This window comes from Colius striatus, chromosome 18, assembly GCF_028858725.1.
Source record: "Colius striatus isolate bColStr4 chromosome 18, bColStr4.1.hap1, whole genome shotgun sequence".
Lineage (NCBI taxonomy): Eukaryota > Metazoa > Chordata > Aves > Coliiformes > Coliidae > Colius > Colius striatus.
The window spans coordinates 3,665,137-3,681,119 of NC_084776.1; the positions used below are offsets into that span (position 1 = coordinate 3,665,137).

At 38.6% G+C, this 15,983-nt stretch overlaps 1 protein-coding gene across 1 annotated transcript in view; it reads left to right on the forward strand.

Annotated features, from left to right (window-relative positions):
* PITPNC1 (phosphatidylinositol transfer protein cytoplasmic 1) overlaps nucleotides 1–15,983 on the forward strand; it is a 79,620-nt gene continuing 63,637 nt past the window's right edge. Inside the window, exon 1 of the mRNA XM_062010484.1 lies at nucleotides 1–715. Within this exon, the coding sequence (XP_061866468.1) occupies nucleotides 668–715 (48 nt within the window). The 5' untranslated portion in view covers nucleotides 1–667. The remainder of the gene's footprint in view (nucleotides 716–15,983) is intronic.

The window sequence follows — 15,983 nt, forward strand, 5'->3', positions numbered from 1 at the left end:
GGCCGCCGCCGCCGCAGCCGCTCCGCGCCCGCGGTTACAGCGCGCCCGGGAGCTCACGGCCGCCGGATCGCCGCGCTGCTCCCCCCCTTCCCCCCTCCGCGAGCACAGCGAGAGCCGCGGCGGCCGCAGCCGCGTTGCGGTGGGAAGGTGGGAGCCGCGTTTGGCAGCCGGGGAAGGAAACCTTCTAAACAGGCTTTGTCTTGGAAATCAGCATCTCGTCGTTCCTGCCGCCCGGCGTGCTGCCGGCGGGGGCGAAAGCCACATTTTTGCCTCATTTGTTCTTTCCGCCGCCCCAGGCATGTCTTGACATAGCCGCGAGAGAGAGAGCCGGCCGTGTTCGTACGCTTCCGACGGATGTCTCTGGCCGCAGCGATAGCGGCTGGGCTTTGAGCCTGGGGAGCGTCTATCGGTGCGAGCGTGTGCGAAATTCCCGTGATCAAGATCTGAAGAAGGAAGAACTGGAAGAAAGGAGCAGTTGTGTTGGTTTTTCTTCTTGCTGGGTCAGCCCTCCTGGATGGTTGCATTACTCTCTTGTGGACACATTGTCAAGCGCCTACAGAGAAAGAGGTTTGATTATTTTTCCCCGTGATTGGTTTTCGTCAGGATCATCGTGCAGAAATAACCACTTTTCTCCCAGTTTGCTGGTCCGCACCGAGGCAGCAGGAATATGCTCATGAAGGAGTACCGGATCTGTATGCCGTTGACAGTTGAAGAGGTAAGCTCCGCCACTGCTCACGATAAGGCTGTTACTTACCCAAGGTTTTCTCTTTCAAGGCGAGTTGAGGTTGTATTTGTTTTACCGAATATTTTTTTATTCATGTAATGAACTTAGAGATGATGGGTCAGAGAGGAGTGTTTTTATTGGAAAACAAGGGGATCCTGCAGGAACGAAGGTAACTTGAGTGTGTGAAAAGCACTGTGTTGTCAAAGTATCGGTGATAAAGGTTTTCCAATCAGACTTTTAAGAATAACCTTACACATATTTTGCAAGGGAACGCTTTCTGCAGAAATCCTCTGTAACAGCGTTTGACCAAAACCCAGATTCTAAATATATCTTCACCTTTGCTTAAAATATCCTTGCAGATGAACGTGGCCTGAAACTCTAGCACAGGTAGGGGACATAAGTGATCATTTATTTGTGAAACTTTTTTGGTGTCATTTAAATAAATTACTCAAAGTCAGATTGCTCTTTGTCGGTGTTCCAAACTCAGCCTTAGGAACATTATGTTTTTATTTCTCTCTAAAATTCCCACCTACTCATGGTTTTAAGTAAGATTGTAACACCTGTGCTATTTCGTTACTTGTGCATATAAATAGTGCTCGTTTATAGGTGCAGTAGGTACCTAAAGGCCTGATGGCATATGTAAATGAGATGGTGCTTTCTGGTTGAGAGCTCTCGCACGCATAGAGAAAAGGTGGGTGTTGGTTTATACGGCCAGTTGTGCTGCAGAAGTGGACGCTGCAGAGGGGCGAGACGCCGGGCTGCTGCGCGGGCGGCTCAGCCCGCACCGCCCGAATCACGCACCAGCTGCCCCGCAAAAGTTTCTCCTCTCCGCGGGCGCCGCCGGGTTGCGCGGGGTCGCCAGGGGGCGCCGTGCCGGCAGCCAGCAGGGGGCGCCCTGCCCCGCGGGGCCACGGCGGGCGGAGGCTGCGGGCTGAGGGCCTGAGCGGCTGTGAGGGACTCAGTGCTGAATGTGCCTCTTTACGGCCCCTCGCCCCCAAGTCTGTAACTAAATGCGGCTACCTCACCAAATAATATCATCGTTTCTTTGTTTAAATGCATCCAGGTGGCAGTTTTGCTGCACAAGGTTACGGTTTGCAGTATGTTGAGAGGAGTCCTCAGGGGTATGAGTAGAGCAGCCGTTCCAATGGCTGGTTTGTCTGTATTTTCAGATTTGGCAAATGAACAGTATTCTAAACCTGAGAACTTAAACTGCCAAATATTTACTTAAAGCTGCTCAGGAAATTCCTTTTTCTGGGAGCAGGACCTAAAACCACCACGTATGTGTAGTGGGCATAGGTTTAATGCCAGCGTTTTTCCAACCCAGTTATACAGTACACTGTTGATACTGGATGGCGTTATATTTTAAATACATACTTTGATTTGTTTATTGTGTTACCCTAATGTAGACAACATTTTATCCAAGCCAGTTCCTGATGTCCTCAGACTACCACACTTAGTTAATAACAGTTCATTATGTCATCAGAAGGGAGCAGATCTAATTTATCTAGGAAAAATTATTGTTAAACAAGATTTCCAGATAAAGAAAAGTTAAAAAAACCTCCCAAACCATGAATGGTTGATGCATGATAAGGCAGAAGACAACGTTGGAAGTCTTTTGTTCTCTAGAATGTTAACAGAATTAGCAAAGACAGTCATGTGTCTTGTAGTTTCTCTTATGTTGAATCATCCATGATTTAATCCAAGAGCTGCAGCTGAGATGCCTTAATGAGAAACCTAGAACATGTCTGATACTTAGCATGAATTTCATTATTAACTCTAAAATGAGCTAGGACAAAAAAGGTGAAATTAGCAGATATCCTATTTTTGTTGTACTGTTTACATACTATAGAAGTCCCACACCGTATTCCTCATCATGGTTCGTCTTTGTGACATTTTCTATAGTCTGTGAAGGTATTATCTTATTTTTACCCTTAGTTGCACAGTAACTACCAATAATGCACAATATTTTTGGCATGTCTGTAGAATAAGGCAAGGTGTTATGCTGTCATTAAGAGAATGTCAGGAGGCAATGCCTACCCTTCAAAAACTAAGAGCATGTTGTCTCAAAGAGGCCCCAGCTGCCTTTTGCAAGATGCTAAGTCACTCCTGAAGTTCAGTAGGCTTTGATGGAAATCCAGTTTTCAAAATATAAGCAATTTCTCACAAGGTTGGGGTGTTGGGCCTTGATCTGCAGTGGCACTCAGCTGTGTGGCTTCTGTTTTTGTGTGGTTTTTCTAGTTAGACTTTAGAACTCTGTTTTTGCCATTGTTTGGAAGTTCTAGCATTCAGCCTGTGCACTTTATTTTTATACATACTTTTATTCAAAATCATTTCCTGGAGCAGTTTTCTTTTTTAGTGCTGACTTGCCAGTTGTCCATACATAGAAGTCTCACAACATGAATGAGGGAGAATGTCGTCTTTAGTCTGGTGTGTTGTCATCAAAACCAGAATGGCTTCTCATGGCATTCTTGTGAAAATAATCAGGCACAGGAGGCAAAATGGAATGTTAACTGTGTCAGCCAAGCACTTGTAACCAACCTTCTGTAGTCAGATTTTGTGTGTAATGGGAAAAAAAGTGTATTAAAATCTTGCATAATGTCCACTCAAGTAACTTGAACTCATTATTTCGCATGTAAATAAATATGCACACAGCAGCATAGCAATTAGTACTACACTGGCTGACTATTACAAGCTAACCTAGTTATCTCTAGAGAAGTTGAGGAGTTTCTGGTGTTGTTATGGATAAGAGATTCTTCATAGCTGGTCTTCATGAGCTACTACAGATCGTATTCTTGAGCCATGCTTTCATTGATTGCATTATGAGGTGAACGGAATGAAATCCACTTGTTGTCCCATCACCAGTGGTGTTAACCAGGGCTTGGTTTTGGAGTCTGTTCTGTTTAGTTTCTTTATCAATGATCTGGACAACAGAGTTGAGTGCCGCCTCGGTAAGTTTGCACATGACACAAAGCTGGGCAGGAGCATAGATCTGCTTGAGGGCAGGAAGGCTTTTCAGAGGGACTTGGTCAGGCTGGAGTGATGGGCTGAGGTCAATTGTATGAGGTTTAACAAGGCCAAGTGCTCAGTCCTGCACTTGGGAAACAACCCCACGCAACACTACAGGCTTGGGGAAGAGTGGCTGGAAAGCTGTCCAGCAGAAAAGGACCTGAGGCTGTTGATCAGCAGTCGGCTGAACATGAGCCAGCAGTGTGCCCAGGTGACCAAGAAGGCAAATGACACCTTGGCTTGTTATCAACACTAGTGTGGCCAGCAGAACCAGGGAAGTGATTATGCCACTGTATTGGGCAGTTGTGAGGCACCTTGCGTACTGTGTTTTGGGCCCCTTGCTACAAAGTGCTGGCATGTGCCCAGAGATGGGCAATGAGGGTGGTGAAGAGCCTAGAGAATAAGTCTGATAAGAAGTGACTGAGGGAACTGGGGGTGCTTAGTCTGGAGAAGAGAAGGCTGAAGGGATACACAATCAATCTCTACAACTACTTGAAAGGAGGTTGTAGTGAGTTGAGGGTCAAGCTCTTCTCCCAAGTAACAAGTGACAGGACAAGGAAAAATGGCCTCAAGTTGCACCAGGGAAGGTTTAGATTAGAAAGTGGGATAAGTTTCCTTCACTCAAAGAGTTATTAGGCATTGGCTCAGGCTGCTCAGGAAGGTGGTGGAGTTGCCATCCCTGGAGATATTTAAAAGCCACGTAGATGAGGTGCTGAAGGACATGCTTTCGGGCTAGGCTTGGCAATGTGAGGTTAGTGGTTGGACTCAATGATCTTCATAAAGGTCTTTTCCAACTGAAATGATTCTGTGATTCTAGATAAGATATCCAAATATTTATGGGAGTTTTGTTTGCATACCAATCAGCTTGGAGTCCAAATGCTTTCTTGCAAATACAACATTTCCTAATAAATGCTGATTGCTACAAACTTAACTGTTTTGGTTTATTTTGAGCTCTAGGATACAGAAGTCAGGGGTGTCTTTGCTCCTTGCCCATAAACACTAGGAAAGACAGGTTGTTTCAAGAGTGCTTGCTGATGTTCCATGACACCACACTGCAGTTCTTATTCTGACTGAGGCTACCTCATTAAACTGAGGACTGTTACGTATTTACTCTTGCAAGCTGCCTAATCAGCTTTAAAATTTCCTTGAGAAAGGAAATATGTTAACTTCTAAGCAAAATTATGACAACTGCTGTAAGAACTTTGCAAATTAGGTCAGAATATAGCTGTTGGTTGATGAAGCCAATATGATTGCCAATTAGAAGCCATTCTTTACCTCATTTGTGGTACTTTTGGAAGGCACGCAGGCAAATTCGGTTCTTTTGTTAACACTGAGACCTTACAAATTAGAGAAAGGCATTTCTTTTGATTAATACATAAAGCAAGTATAATCTGTTGCAGTAATTGCTTAGGATATGTTACCAGTCTTCATCCCAGCTGCAATTAATAAACGAGCCTGCCTATTCATTACTTTTCCCCTTACATTTTCATGTGTTAGTTCATTCTTACAAATAGTATGTTACATCATATGAGAGATTATAATAGGCTGCATTGTGGTTTTCTAAATATCATCAATTAAAAAAATACATTCCTAAGCAAGTGAAAAGAACAGCAAGGAACTGAAGAGTGGAGATGCTAAGAAGTTCTCAGACTGTGGTCTCATTGTAAGTCATAATTCCACAATTCTTCACAGGAAAGATTACATGGTGCTGTGCTTTTGAGATTACTTCATTTGAAAATGTAAAACCAGTCTGCTAGGTCAGTGTGTTACTGAACTTTTCTTTTGGAAGAGGGAAAGTACAATGAAGTTTTAGTTGTGTAGAAAGTGATTATGCTTCAGGGGAATAGATGGAAAGACGTGTTTACTGGATCCTGTTGAAAGTGGAGTGGTTATTGCTGTAAAATGTTAATCAAGATGTGAAGCCAGGTTGTATGGATGTGAAAGCTGAACATCAAATAAAACATGGTAGTTATCATAGGGTTTTTTTTCCTTGGAAACAGGGATGACTATTAATATTTCTGTTCCTCCTGAACTGTATGTGTATGGTCAGTATCTGAAGTCCTAATTTGATTTTTCTTTCCTCGGTTCTTTATTTCAACTAAGACTACCTCTGCTGAAGTCGGCAGAACCGCTCCCATTCTATGCTTTAAAGAAAAGCTGAGTTTGATCTGTGGGGAGCACTGCCTGCATGAGGTGTGTAGGAACAGCTGTATTGTCATGAATACAAACAAGCAGAGACCTGCAAAATGTCTGTAAATGTAAAGCATGATTTTTTCAACAAAAAAAATCTTTTCATTGTTAACCAATTCTGCTTTTAGAGGTTTTGTGCTTGCTGTTTCATAAAAACATCCAGTGTTTACCCCTTGCTTCCAACATTGTGAATTCTGCCAGTGTGGATTATTTACAGAAAACTATTTCAACAACATGTGTAAATAGTATTTGTGTTCTTTGCATCTTGTGTACATTTCTTCTTTAAAAGATTTCATAGTCTACCGTTTGTGTACAAAGGGTACTTGTTATAACATGTTTTATTCGACATGATTTAAAGCTCAATGAAGCATTGGGGAAAGCATTTTTATGCCTTGAGACTTAGACCCAACTATATGCATGTAGAACAAAAAAACTTTAGTAGGATATACATGTTTTTCTAAAGTATATTTATCTAGTGCAGGATAAGCCATGTATACTCATCGTGCAGTTAATACAGGTAGATTAAATAATGATTGTTTATGTGTGCTTTTTTTAATTTCCTAGCTATAACCACAAAATATACATTCAGGAGTATGTGAATGTATGGAACACTTGAAAACAGCATTATTTTGGTTCTAAGCAAGGGGACTGTAAGCTAACATACTGTGAAGTCAGCTTTTCAAATTTAATTCAGTTTAATTACTTGTAAATGAAATAATAGTTGGATCGTGTCATGACCATGACCTCTGAAGAAAAAGTTTATCTGGCAGTTCTGAGTTCAAGTTGTGCAGCAGAAATGTAGGCTTATGTGCAATTTTAATTTAAGCTATCAACAGATGTAAGGTATCTACGGTCTGATGCTGATTCTTTTACAAGATATTCAAGTGCTATGAGAAGTAAAGGACTTTTTACTTGAGTTAATCATTAATTCTGGATATGCCTTATGAGAACATCACCGGCCTTACCTGCTTTTTCAATTAATACTGTGGAGGTGCTGATACATTTGTCTGGAAAGGATTCAGGATTAATTATTGATCTAGAAAAGCTGTTTACACCATTATGAACATCTTTTTACCCTTCAAAATAAATCACTGTGTGAGACTTTTGTTAGCAAACAGATCTGATCTGGTCTTTTGTAGGCAGTCGTGTCTACTCGCATCACAAGGCCTTTGCTACACACAGTGTGGTTTTAAACTGACCTTAAACCTTAAACCTTATGGACTGGCAAGAGCCATTGTAATGATATAACAGATAAAATAGAGAAAGTACCAGTAGTTAACTTTTAGTACCAAATAAGAACAGCTGTTTAATTTTCTTTTGATGCATGGTCTAGTTGTAAGAATGAACAGATGAAAGTGAGAGCAGTGTTTTACCATGGGAAGAAAATAAATATCTTGCTTTAGCTTGACCTTCCTGTACTAGCTGTAGTCACCTAGAGAGCTATAAAAGCAAAGCAGTGAAAAACAGATGTCAATTCTTTATTGAACTCTGCTGCAAATAGAAGACCAAAAATATCCAGTTTTCTCCTTTACTCCTGCTTGCACATTTCAATACAACTCTGTGAACAAAACAAGACAGCCTTTGTTCTTAAAGTTTCAGTGTAAATCATTAAAAAAATATTTCGGTGGAAAGGATTAGATATTACCCAAGGAACTCTAGACTTTGACATAGATCTCTCTTCATCTCTCTTGCTCTGTCTCTCCCTGTCAACACTAATTTTCTCCGATGTATATATATAGCAAATAATACCACAGGTTTGATTTGAAGGCTTTGTTGGCAAAACATAGGGCCCAGTTTTTCATTTCCTGTGAAAGAAAATGCAGCTTGTCAGTGTTTTAGGGCATTTTCTAGCTAAAGCACTCTACAGAGCTTTGATGCTATCAAGAATTCGACCAAGTGTGTTTGTCTTCGAAGCATCATGTAGGTTCAGAAACAAAAGAACACGGAGAGAAAGACACAGAATGTCAAGATTGGCTTTTAAAACTTAGTGCTTTCTGGGTTTTTTTGTATGAACTTGCAAGTTTCTCAGAGCATGAAGTTCTTGTAAGGGTTGATGTAAACTCTGAATGATCAGCACTTCTGAAATTGTGGCCCCATTTGTTATGTACCCAATAATGAAGGTTGATGTCTGTATTAGCACCTTAAAATTTGATAACTCTGATATGTCAAATACATTTTCCCTTAGTCCAATCTGTTTAATTTCTTCATCTGTCTAATTGTAAAGTCGGAAATAATATAATTATACCAATGTTCTTGTGCCTTTTGCACATGTTGAAAAAAATTTAGAAGATTCCTAGCCCTTCAAGTATGTAAGGCCCTTTAGGTTATAGGAAGAGAAAGATTTCTGTAATGACTAGAGGAGGTTAAAAATGATATTTTCCTCCATGAATATTCAGTTTAATCTGATAGGCATTTGTATTGTTAAAATCTGTTAGAGATCTTGTTCTTTTGTACAAAAGGCTGCCTAGTCAGGTAATGGAAAACCCATAGTATGTAACAATGATTCATTCATGATATTCTTTGTGACTGGTAAGCTGACAAATACATTCCTCAGGCTGTTCTTATAGAGCTGGCAGTTGTGGACGCTGAAATACCTGCAGGTTTTCCATCTTGAATGTCTAACATAACACACAAGCAACCATTAAATAAGGGTAGATCATGCACACAGGCAAACTGTTGAAATATACTCAGTAGTTGTGAGTGAGTGAGAGTTCTTTGTATCCCTACTCATGGAAATTGTATTTATTTATTTTCCCCAAAAAATAATTCATACATTTTCATACATTTTATCCTTATCTGCTTTGATTCATAACACGTCTATCATGACCAGCAGTGTATTTTGTAAGACTTGGTTCCTTGAAACCAAAATAAAGCAAATAGTGTCATTTTGCACAAATTTGCTATGATAGCCCTCCAGTGCAGCCATGCACTCATATGTCTCATATTGTGCAGGTATGTGAGTGAAATTACCAATGTCTGTGTGCATCTAGAAAGCAAGAAGAAAGGTGCTCCCTACCTTTTGTCTGGGTTTACAAAGGAGTGTAAAAAAGGTAATTTAGATTTCAAGTTGGGTTAACAGATAGGTTTACAGTCTGTAGGTGGGAGAAACTAAACTTGAACTTAGCCTGTGTTTATACAAAATGCTTTCAGTCTAGACTTAGTCTTGTTTATCTCCTCCTCAGTTCATCATATCTCCCCAGTTTTGGCTATAAGTAATCAGCCAATTTTGAATCCTTGGGTATGTATTAAAATACTACTTTTATTTTTATAAAGTATAATTCAGGGTGCTGATTTGTAGCAATGACTTTTTAAGGGCTTTTCTTAGGGAAAAAAAAAAGTATCTTCCATCTTTTTCGTATGCTAGTCAGAAAATGCTGAAGAAGTTTTGGATTCTACTAATTTTGTACTTTTACAATTTTGAAGCTTGGACACTTTCCTGTGTGACCTGATCTAGGTGGGGGCTTTAGCAGGGGGATTGGACTAGATGATCTTTGGTCATCCCTTCCAACTCCCACCGTTCTGTGATTCTATAAAGCTGATTTAAGGGTGCACACTCCTGGCTTTGGCATATACATAAGATGAACATACTCAGTTTGAAGCACAAGTAGTCACATGTCCTGAGTCACATGTATAAACGTTAACAGCCTGGATTTAATAAAAGACTTCTTCATATGCTCACCAGAAAAATCATGGTTTCTATTTAGGAGTTTTAACATGTCAGTTCTAAGATTAGTCTTGCCTAAGTGATTTAGGATACTGTGGGAATCGTTTTCTGTGAGCGTGCTGAATATGCCTTATTTTCCATTTCATCACACTAAATGTCATAGTAGGTTTAATGGGTTGCCCTATTAATGACCATGTTTAATTTTTTTTCCAGTAAAAATATTATTACAATGCATGACAAAATAATTATGTGATAATGACACTCCAGCATAACACATACTGTTTCTCAATTGCTTGATTAACAATCACTCACTGATGACAGCGAGAAACACAACTAATTGTTGAATACATTTTCATCTTTTTGCTCTCATTTTATAGAAAAGCTATTTAAAAAAAAAAAAAAAGAATAAAACACCCTTTGCACCAGTGTCACCATGTTACTTGGAAGGTTACCAAAATACTGAAGTTCACTGTGCAATAAAAAATGGTATGTATCAGGAAGGTAAAGATGATGGTAATTCTATTGATAAGCATGAAGTTCTTCCACGTGCCAAGCCGGTATTTCTCTCAGTTTTTTAACTAGTCTCGCTTGTTAGACCCTTTGAATATGCTAGTCCTGGTATGTATAATCTTATCTTCTGAAAGATGCTTGACAAAATTATCCAGCTGTTTATCTGACTTTGTCAGGTTTTCTTTGAAAGTGCAGATTAGGTGACCTGTAAATAATATTTTTATTTAATAAATTAGCTGTGCAATGACGTGAAATAAGCCAATTAAAACATAAGAAGTGTACACATGGTTACAGCCTTAAGTAACCTGTCTGCTTCTTTTATCACGTAGACTTGATATAAAATGTATTTAAATCTTACTTCACTGGATCAGCTTTTGTTTTGCTTCACTCTGTGTGAAAGGAAAATCATTCAGTGGAATTCAGAGCCTAGTAATAGCAGAGAGTTCTGTTGCTGATGTCAGAGAGGCCGAGATTTCACCAAATATGTATGACAAAACACAGCATATTTTTAGAATAGAAATGTTGGGAATTTAAATTCCATTTTAGTTGCATGGTGCAAATCTGAAATAATTCCATTGACCACAGTAGATCCATTCCAGATTTCTCAGTCTAATAAAACATAGAGTTTAACCAATCTCTGTAAACCAAAAGAAAACACACGTTTCTCAAATCTTTTGTTCATAACAAAAAAAAAAAAAGCCAACATCTCTAAATCTTTAGCATTCTTACCTAACCTAAAAGACATTTGCACATGGTTAGATGAAGGCCCTAGATTTGTGTCAAACCTGTGATCACATCTTTGAGTCTTGAGAGAATTAAATGATTGCTGTCCTCACACTGCAAAACTTGGCAGTAACCTCCTTGCTCTCAATTTTCAGGCCTAACTTTGTAGAAACTCTGATTCTCCTTTCTTTCTCCCATTTTTGAGTCCTTGGTCATTCTCCCAAATAAGGAAGCCTGGCCAACCACAGCAGGAGTCTGGCCAGCTGGCAAAAATCTGTAGTTCAGAACAACAGCCTGCTGCTCTTGCTCTGCCTCAGACTTGCAGAGAGTAAGGAACTGTACAGTAGTTAAAACAATTGATAATTCAGCTCCCTCTGAGTCCTAAACTGAGCTTTGAATCTCAGTATTCCCTCAGTTACCATGGATCTGTGAACACAGGCTTGAAGCTGAAGAGAGCACCAAGTTCCAAGTCACTCAAATGTTTTAGAGGGTTGCTAAGTTTATTTGCATTTCCAAACTGTTTGTTACTTAGTTAAGCCCACTTTTTTGTTTGTTGTGTTTGTTTTGTTTGTTTTGCTTTTCTCTCTCCCACCACCCTCCACCTCACCCCCCACCCCACCCCAGGATGATTCATTATAAAAACATGTTTCCTTATATTCAGGGGACTCTGTTATACATTCCGCATCAGTTGGTTGTGGAGTTTTTTTCCCTCATTAACTTTAATGGAAGGAGAATAAAGCTTATCATGGGATATTTTGTTGTTGTTGTTGTTAATTTGTTTTCCACTCTTTTGCTGTAGCATATTTGCTCCACTCTCTATGCATCTTTTTCATGTCTGAACATGAACTCACTCAAAGTCAAGTGATGCCGAACTTCTGAATCTATTCTGAGTGGGTCTGAGATGAGGCAAACAACATTTTACTGGAAATGTTATGTCATAGTAACAAATGCCTATGGATTAGTTAGTTTATTTCCAGGACCTCATGGGCTATACATTGCTATTTATAATTTAACTTTCTCAAGCAGCCACGACTGTGTTTATGTTACCATGGTGTTACTTGCCATACTTGAGAGTGGATAGTAAATGCTATAATTGAAAATAGATACTCCCACTGAAATAAGTGTAACAGGTGGTTATGTTTTTATTTAATCGTACTGCACGCATAATAGAAGTTAAATGTGGATACCTCTAACCATGCCTTTTCGCTAAGACATTTTCAGACATGCCAGTTTGTCTTTAGTGGCCAGAAGTGGACTAAACAACATGAGTGATTTGTCTTGTGACAGTCAACAAAATGTCAGTGACAATCAATGAGTATCCTCCACTTCAGAAAACAAACACTCTTATGCAGGAGAAAAAGAGATGCTCTGACGCAGGAAATGAAGTCTATACCTCATCCTTCTTCCAGGCACCACAGTTTGGATAAAGTTCTATTTCCTTAAAGAGCATTTGAGGAACCATAATTGCTGTTTCCTTGTGATTTCCTCATACTAGCCTTCTTACCTCATGTCTTAATTTCCTTCAGTTGTCCACCATAAAGAATTGCACATCTGTTTTGAGGTCTGCCCTACCTTATTATTATGTGGCTTATTTTGATGTTAGCCTACACCTACGTTCCTGGTTTTGGCAAGACACATCCTATTTATCCAAATATGTAATGATATATCCTACTCCCATTAAATTACATAAATGTTATCTAAAATGTAATGAAAATATAATACATAAATAATATAATATGTACAGATATGAATATCTATTTTCCTGTTCTTCAAAGGACAGAAACATATGGATATTATTCCAAATTCCCCTAAAAACTGAGTCAAGAAAAAGGAGGGCTGTAGATTTTTCTCTCAGAAGTATTCTAAAATGTGAACATTACATAATTCAAAATAGCAGTATTGTTTCACACTACTTATTGCAAAAAGTCATATGCCCAAGAGTATTAAGTAACGGTCTATGAACACTTTAGTTGGGATAGTATGGTTATTATCAAAGACATTTGTAAAATACATTTTAATAGAACCATACAAAAGATACCTAATTAGTGCAATTGTATGAACAGTGAAGTGCAAAGTAGAGATTCTTGCATAAGTTCTGCACAGCAGGTGCCTGTTGAAGATTTTTATACTTTTTTAGAAGCTGTCAGACTTCCATCTTTACTATGTTGATATTTTTATCAACCAAAGGCTAATTGGGTCCTCTAATTTTTTACATAGCTGTAGGATATAAAACGATCTTTTATCAGTAGAAGTTGTGTGCATACATAGATTTTTGTCTTGAACTCAGTTCAAGGTTGTTCTTCACTTTTCCTTTTGTATTTTGTTCAATGAATAAAGCAAAGCCAAAAAAAATAGTGGTTTAGAAGGCGATAGGATTTTGGGTTTAAGCTGGTTTACATTGGCTTCAAGTGTTAAGGTTATTTAAACCAGTATCACTTCCTGTGTGCACAAGACCGAGAGTCAGAGTTACCTCTTAAAGATTTGCAAGGAGGACCTTAAGGCCTTTTATAAGCTTCTAGCAATTGCATTCCTTTCCACAGGCTGTTATACTTAACATCTTTCTTTGTAGGCCTTTTCCACTTGGAACAATTGTGGAAGTTAGACTTGCAAATTAAGTGAACTACTTTAACTTTTTAGGCTTACCTTATAGGTAGCAGTTGATTGACTTTATTGTTACAGAAAAGTGAGGACATTCCCTAGGGCCACTAACAAACTTCCATGTAACAGTAAATAGGCAGTAAAGCATTAGTCTTTGAAGTATTCATGCATATTTAATGATAGGGAAAGAAGAAAACTTAGCAATGCAGCCAAAGAGTTAAGGAAAAAAAAAAGCATTGAATTTGCAAGATGGTTTTGGTCAAATGAAATAAAAAATGCATTACTGAAGGTGACTGCTATAGATTAGTAGGACATGTCTGTTAAGAATTGTGACATAGATCCACATATGCAAATGGCAAGTCATTGACAAGCTTGGGTTTTTAACTGTCTTGCTGCACTACCCTTGTTTTAGCAAAGTCTTCATGAGTTACAGGCCAGAATTTTGTATTGATACTTCTGAAGGATTTGCTATTGTGCTCTATCAGGCTTTATTTTGTTGAGTTTACATCTGATTATTCCATGCTTTTCTTAAACAGTTATCTATTTAAATTCATTCTTAATGGTCACAATTCTCTGTGTGAAATTGTAGCATGAATTTGTATGTTACTGTTGATAGATGGCTCTTGATATTGCCTCCCTCCCACATCAAATATTAATTTCTCTGAGACCTTGACTCCTAACTCCAGGTCAGACAGTGTGGTCCAAGTGCTCCATGACTCTTGGTCTAAAACAAGATATTAACCCTTTTTTTCAGCTAAAATAAAAGAAGTGAAAAGTGAGGGAACAAGGATGTACACAGAAGTAGTTTTTCAGAGAAGAACAATAAAATTGGATAGCAATAGTCAAAATTCACTTGCTCCATCAGGTAACAGTTAAAAGCATTTATCAATTTTTTGTGCAACTAGAAATACAAGAAAGCTATGTAGGAAAAGAAGTAGGCTTGCTGATTAATGGAAACTTTGCCATTCTTTAAATATTTTGTCATGTAATCACTGACATAAAAATAATTACAGAGCTGTGGGCGTACGTTTTTGCCTTTCTTATTTTGCAAACCCTTATTTTTCTTTTGCACTTCTGACACCTTCCAGTCAAGAGTTTCGAAGAAAAAGAGCTTTCACTCCATTTTGTCTACACAACAGTTCATCACCCCGCTGATTTCTGTATGCAAAGTATTTGCATATGTCAGATTTAAACATACACCATTTTGGAGGCATAGGAAACTTTGCAAGTTGACATGTAAAGCTAGCCTCAGTAAGTCAGCTCAAGATTTGATCCTTTGTATTCTTCCTGCAGTGAATTAATGCACTGTGTATCCTTATGATATTGTAGAAAACAAGGAAAGAAAAGGTATTTTATAACATCTAAAAGATCTGTAGCATCAATAGACCTTTTTTTTAACTCTTTTCTATACCTGCATATTGAAATCAATTAAAAAATGCTTCTCTTAGGCCTCAAATAAAAAATACTTCTTTGTGTTTTGCATTTCTACTGATGAGAAAGGTTCAAAAATGATGAAGAGTTACTGGATTTGCTCCTGTTAAATCTTGATCATTTTTTTATAAACTCCAAAAATAGAGAAACTGTTCTGTGAATCATTTCTTGATGAAAACCAATGTTTCAGTTTATCTCTCTAACGAAGTTGCTAAGGAGGTTCACATTGGGGAGTTGCTGTCATGAAAATGCAAAGGCTTGTGGGTGACATAAAGCCATTCCAGCATACTAAGTATGGAACCCTTTTCAAGCAGATTCTGAACAACTTTACAACTTAATCATTACCTTCAGGTAGGATGGCACTGTGGTGTGTATTGCATTTTCATAAGAATGAGAAATAACTAACCCAAGATTGAAGCCTCATGTACTATACTCCTAAGGAGCTACTCACTGGTAATATAAAGGTCTTGTTTTGTCTCAGTTGACCTTTTTGAGACACTTCTCTGTAATTTCACACTGCAGAGTCTCCTGTCTCGTACACATCTATGTTTTTGTAAGTAGAAGCAATAACAGTATCTGCATGATATTTGGTACCTAATGGTTAACTGGAGTCTATTTTGTTCCTCTCCCTGTAGAAGACCATGGTGAAGCCTAAATTTTCATCCCTGAATTCCTATCTGTCGTGTGCTGAGGTGACCCCATAGGGCATTCTTTTGGGCAAAAGAATTTTAAGCTGATGTTCCAGGTGTTCATTGACATTGAAAGTTACTCAGCTTTTCATCTAACCAAGAGTTGCTCTTGAAGCGTTGCAGGCTGCAAGTGATCACTCTAACTCTCTGTTCTCTCTGCTTTATGTTCTCTCCTTTATTTTTTCTTTGTACTCTCTATAATATTCCTCCCACTCCCTCTTTTAAATCTTTTTTGTAGGAGTTTAATTACAAAAATGGAGCTTTCCATCCTTCTTGGGTTCAAGTTATCATTTGTTCTTTTTATATGTTGTTCACTGGGGATTTTTTTTAATAAGTTATGGATAAGAATGCTACCACTGTTAATGAGTACACTGAACACTTTAAGACCTAGCACAAATTCCTCCAGGACTTCCCTACTGTCCCCTCTTCAGTGATAAAAATTACATGT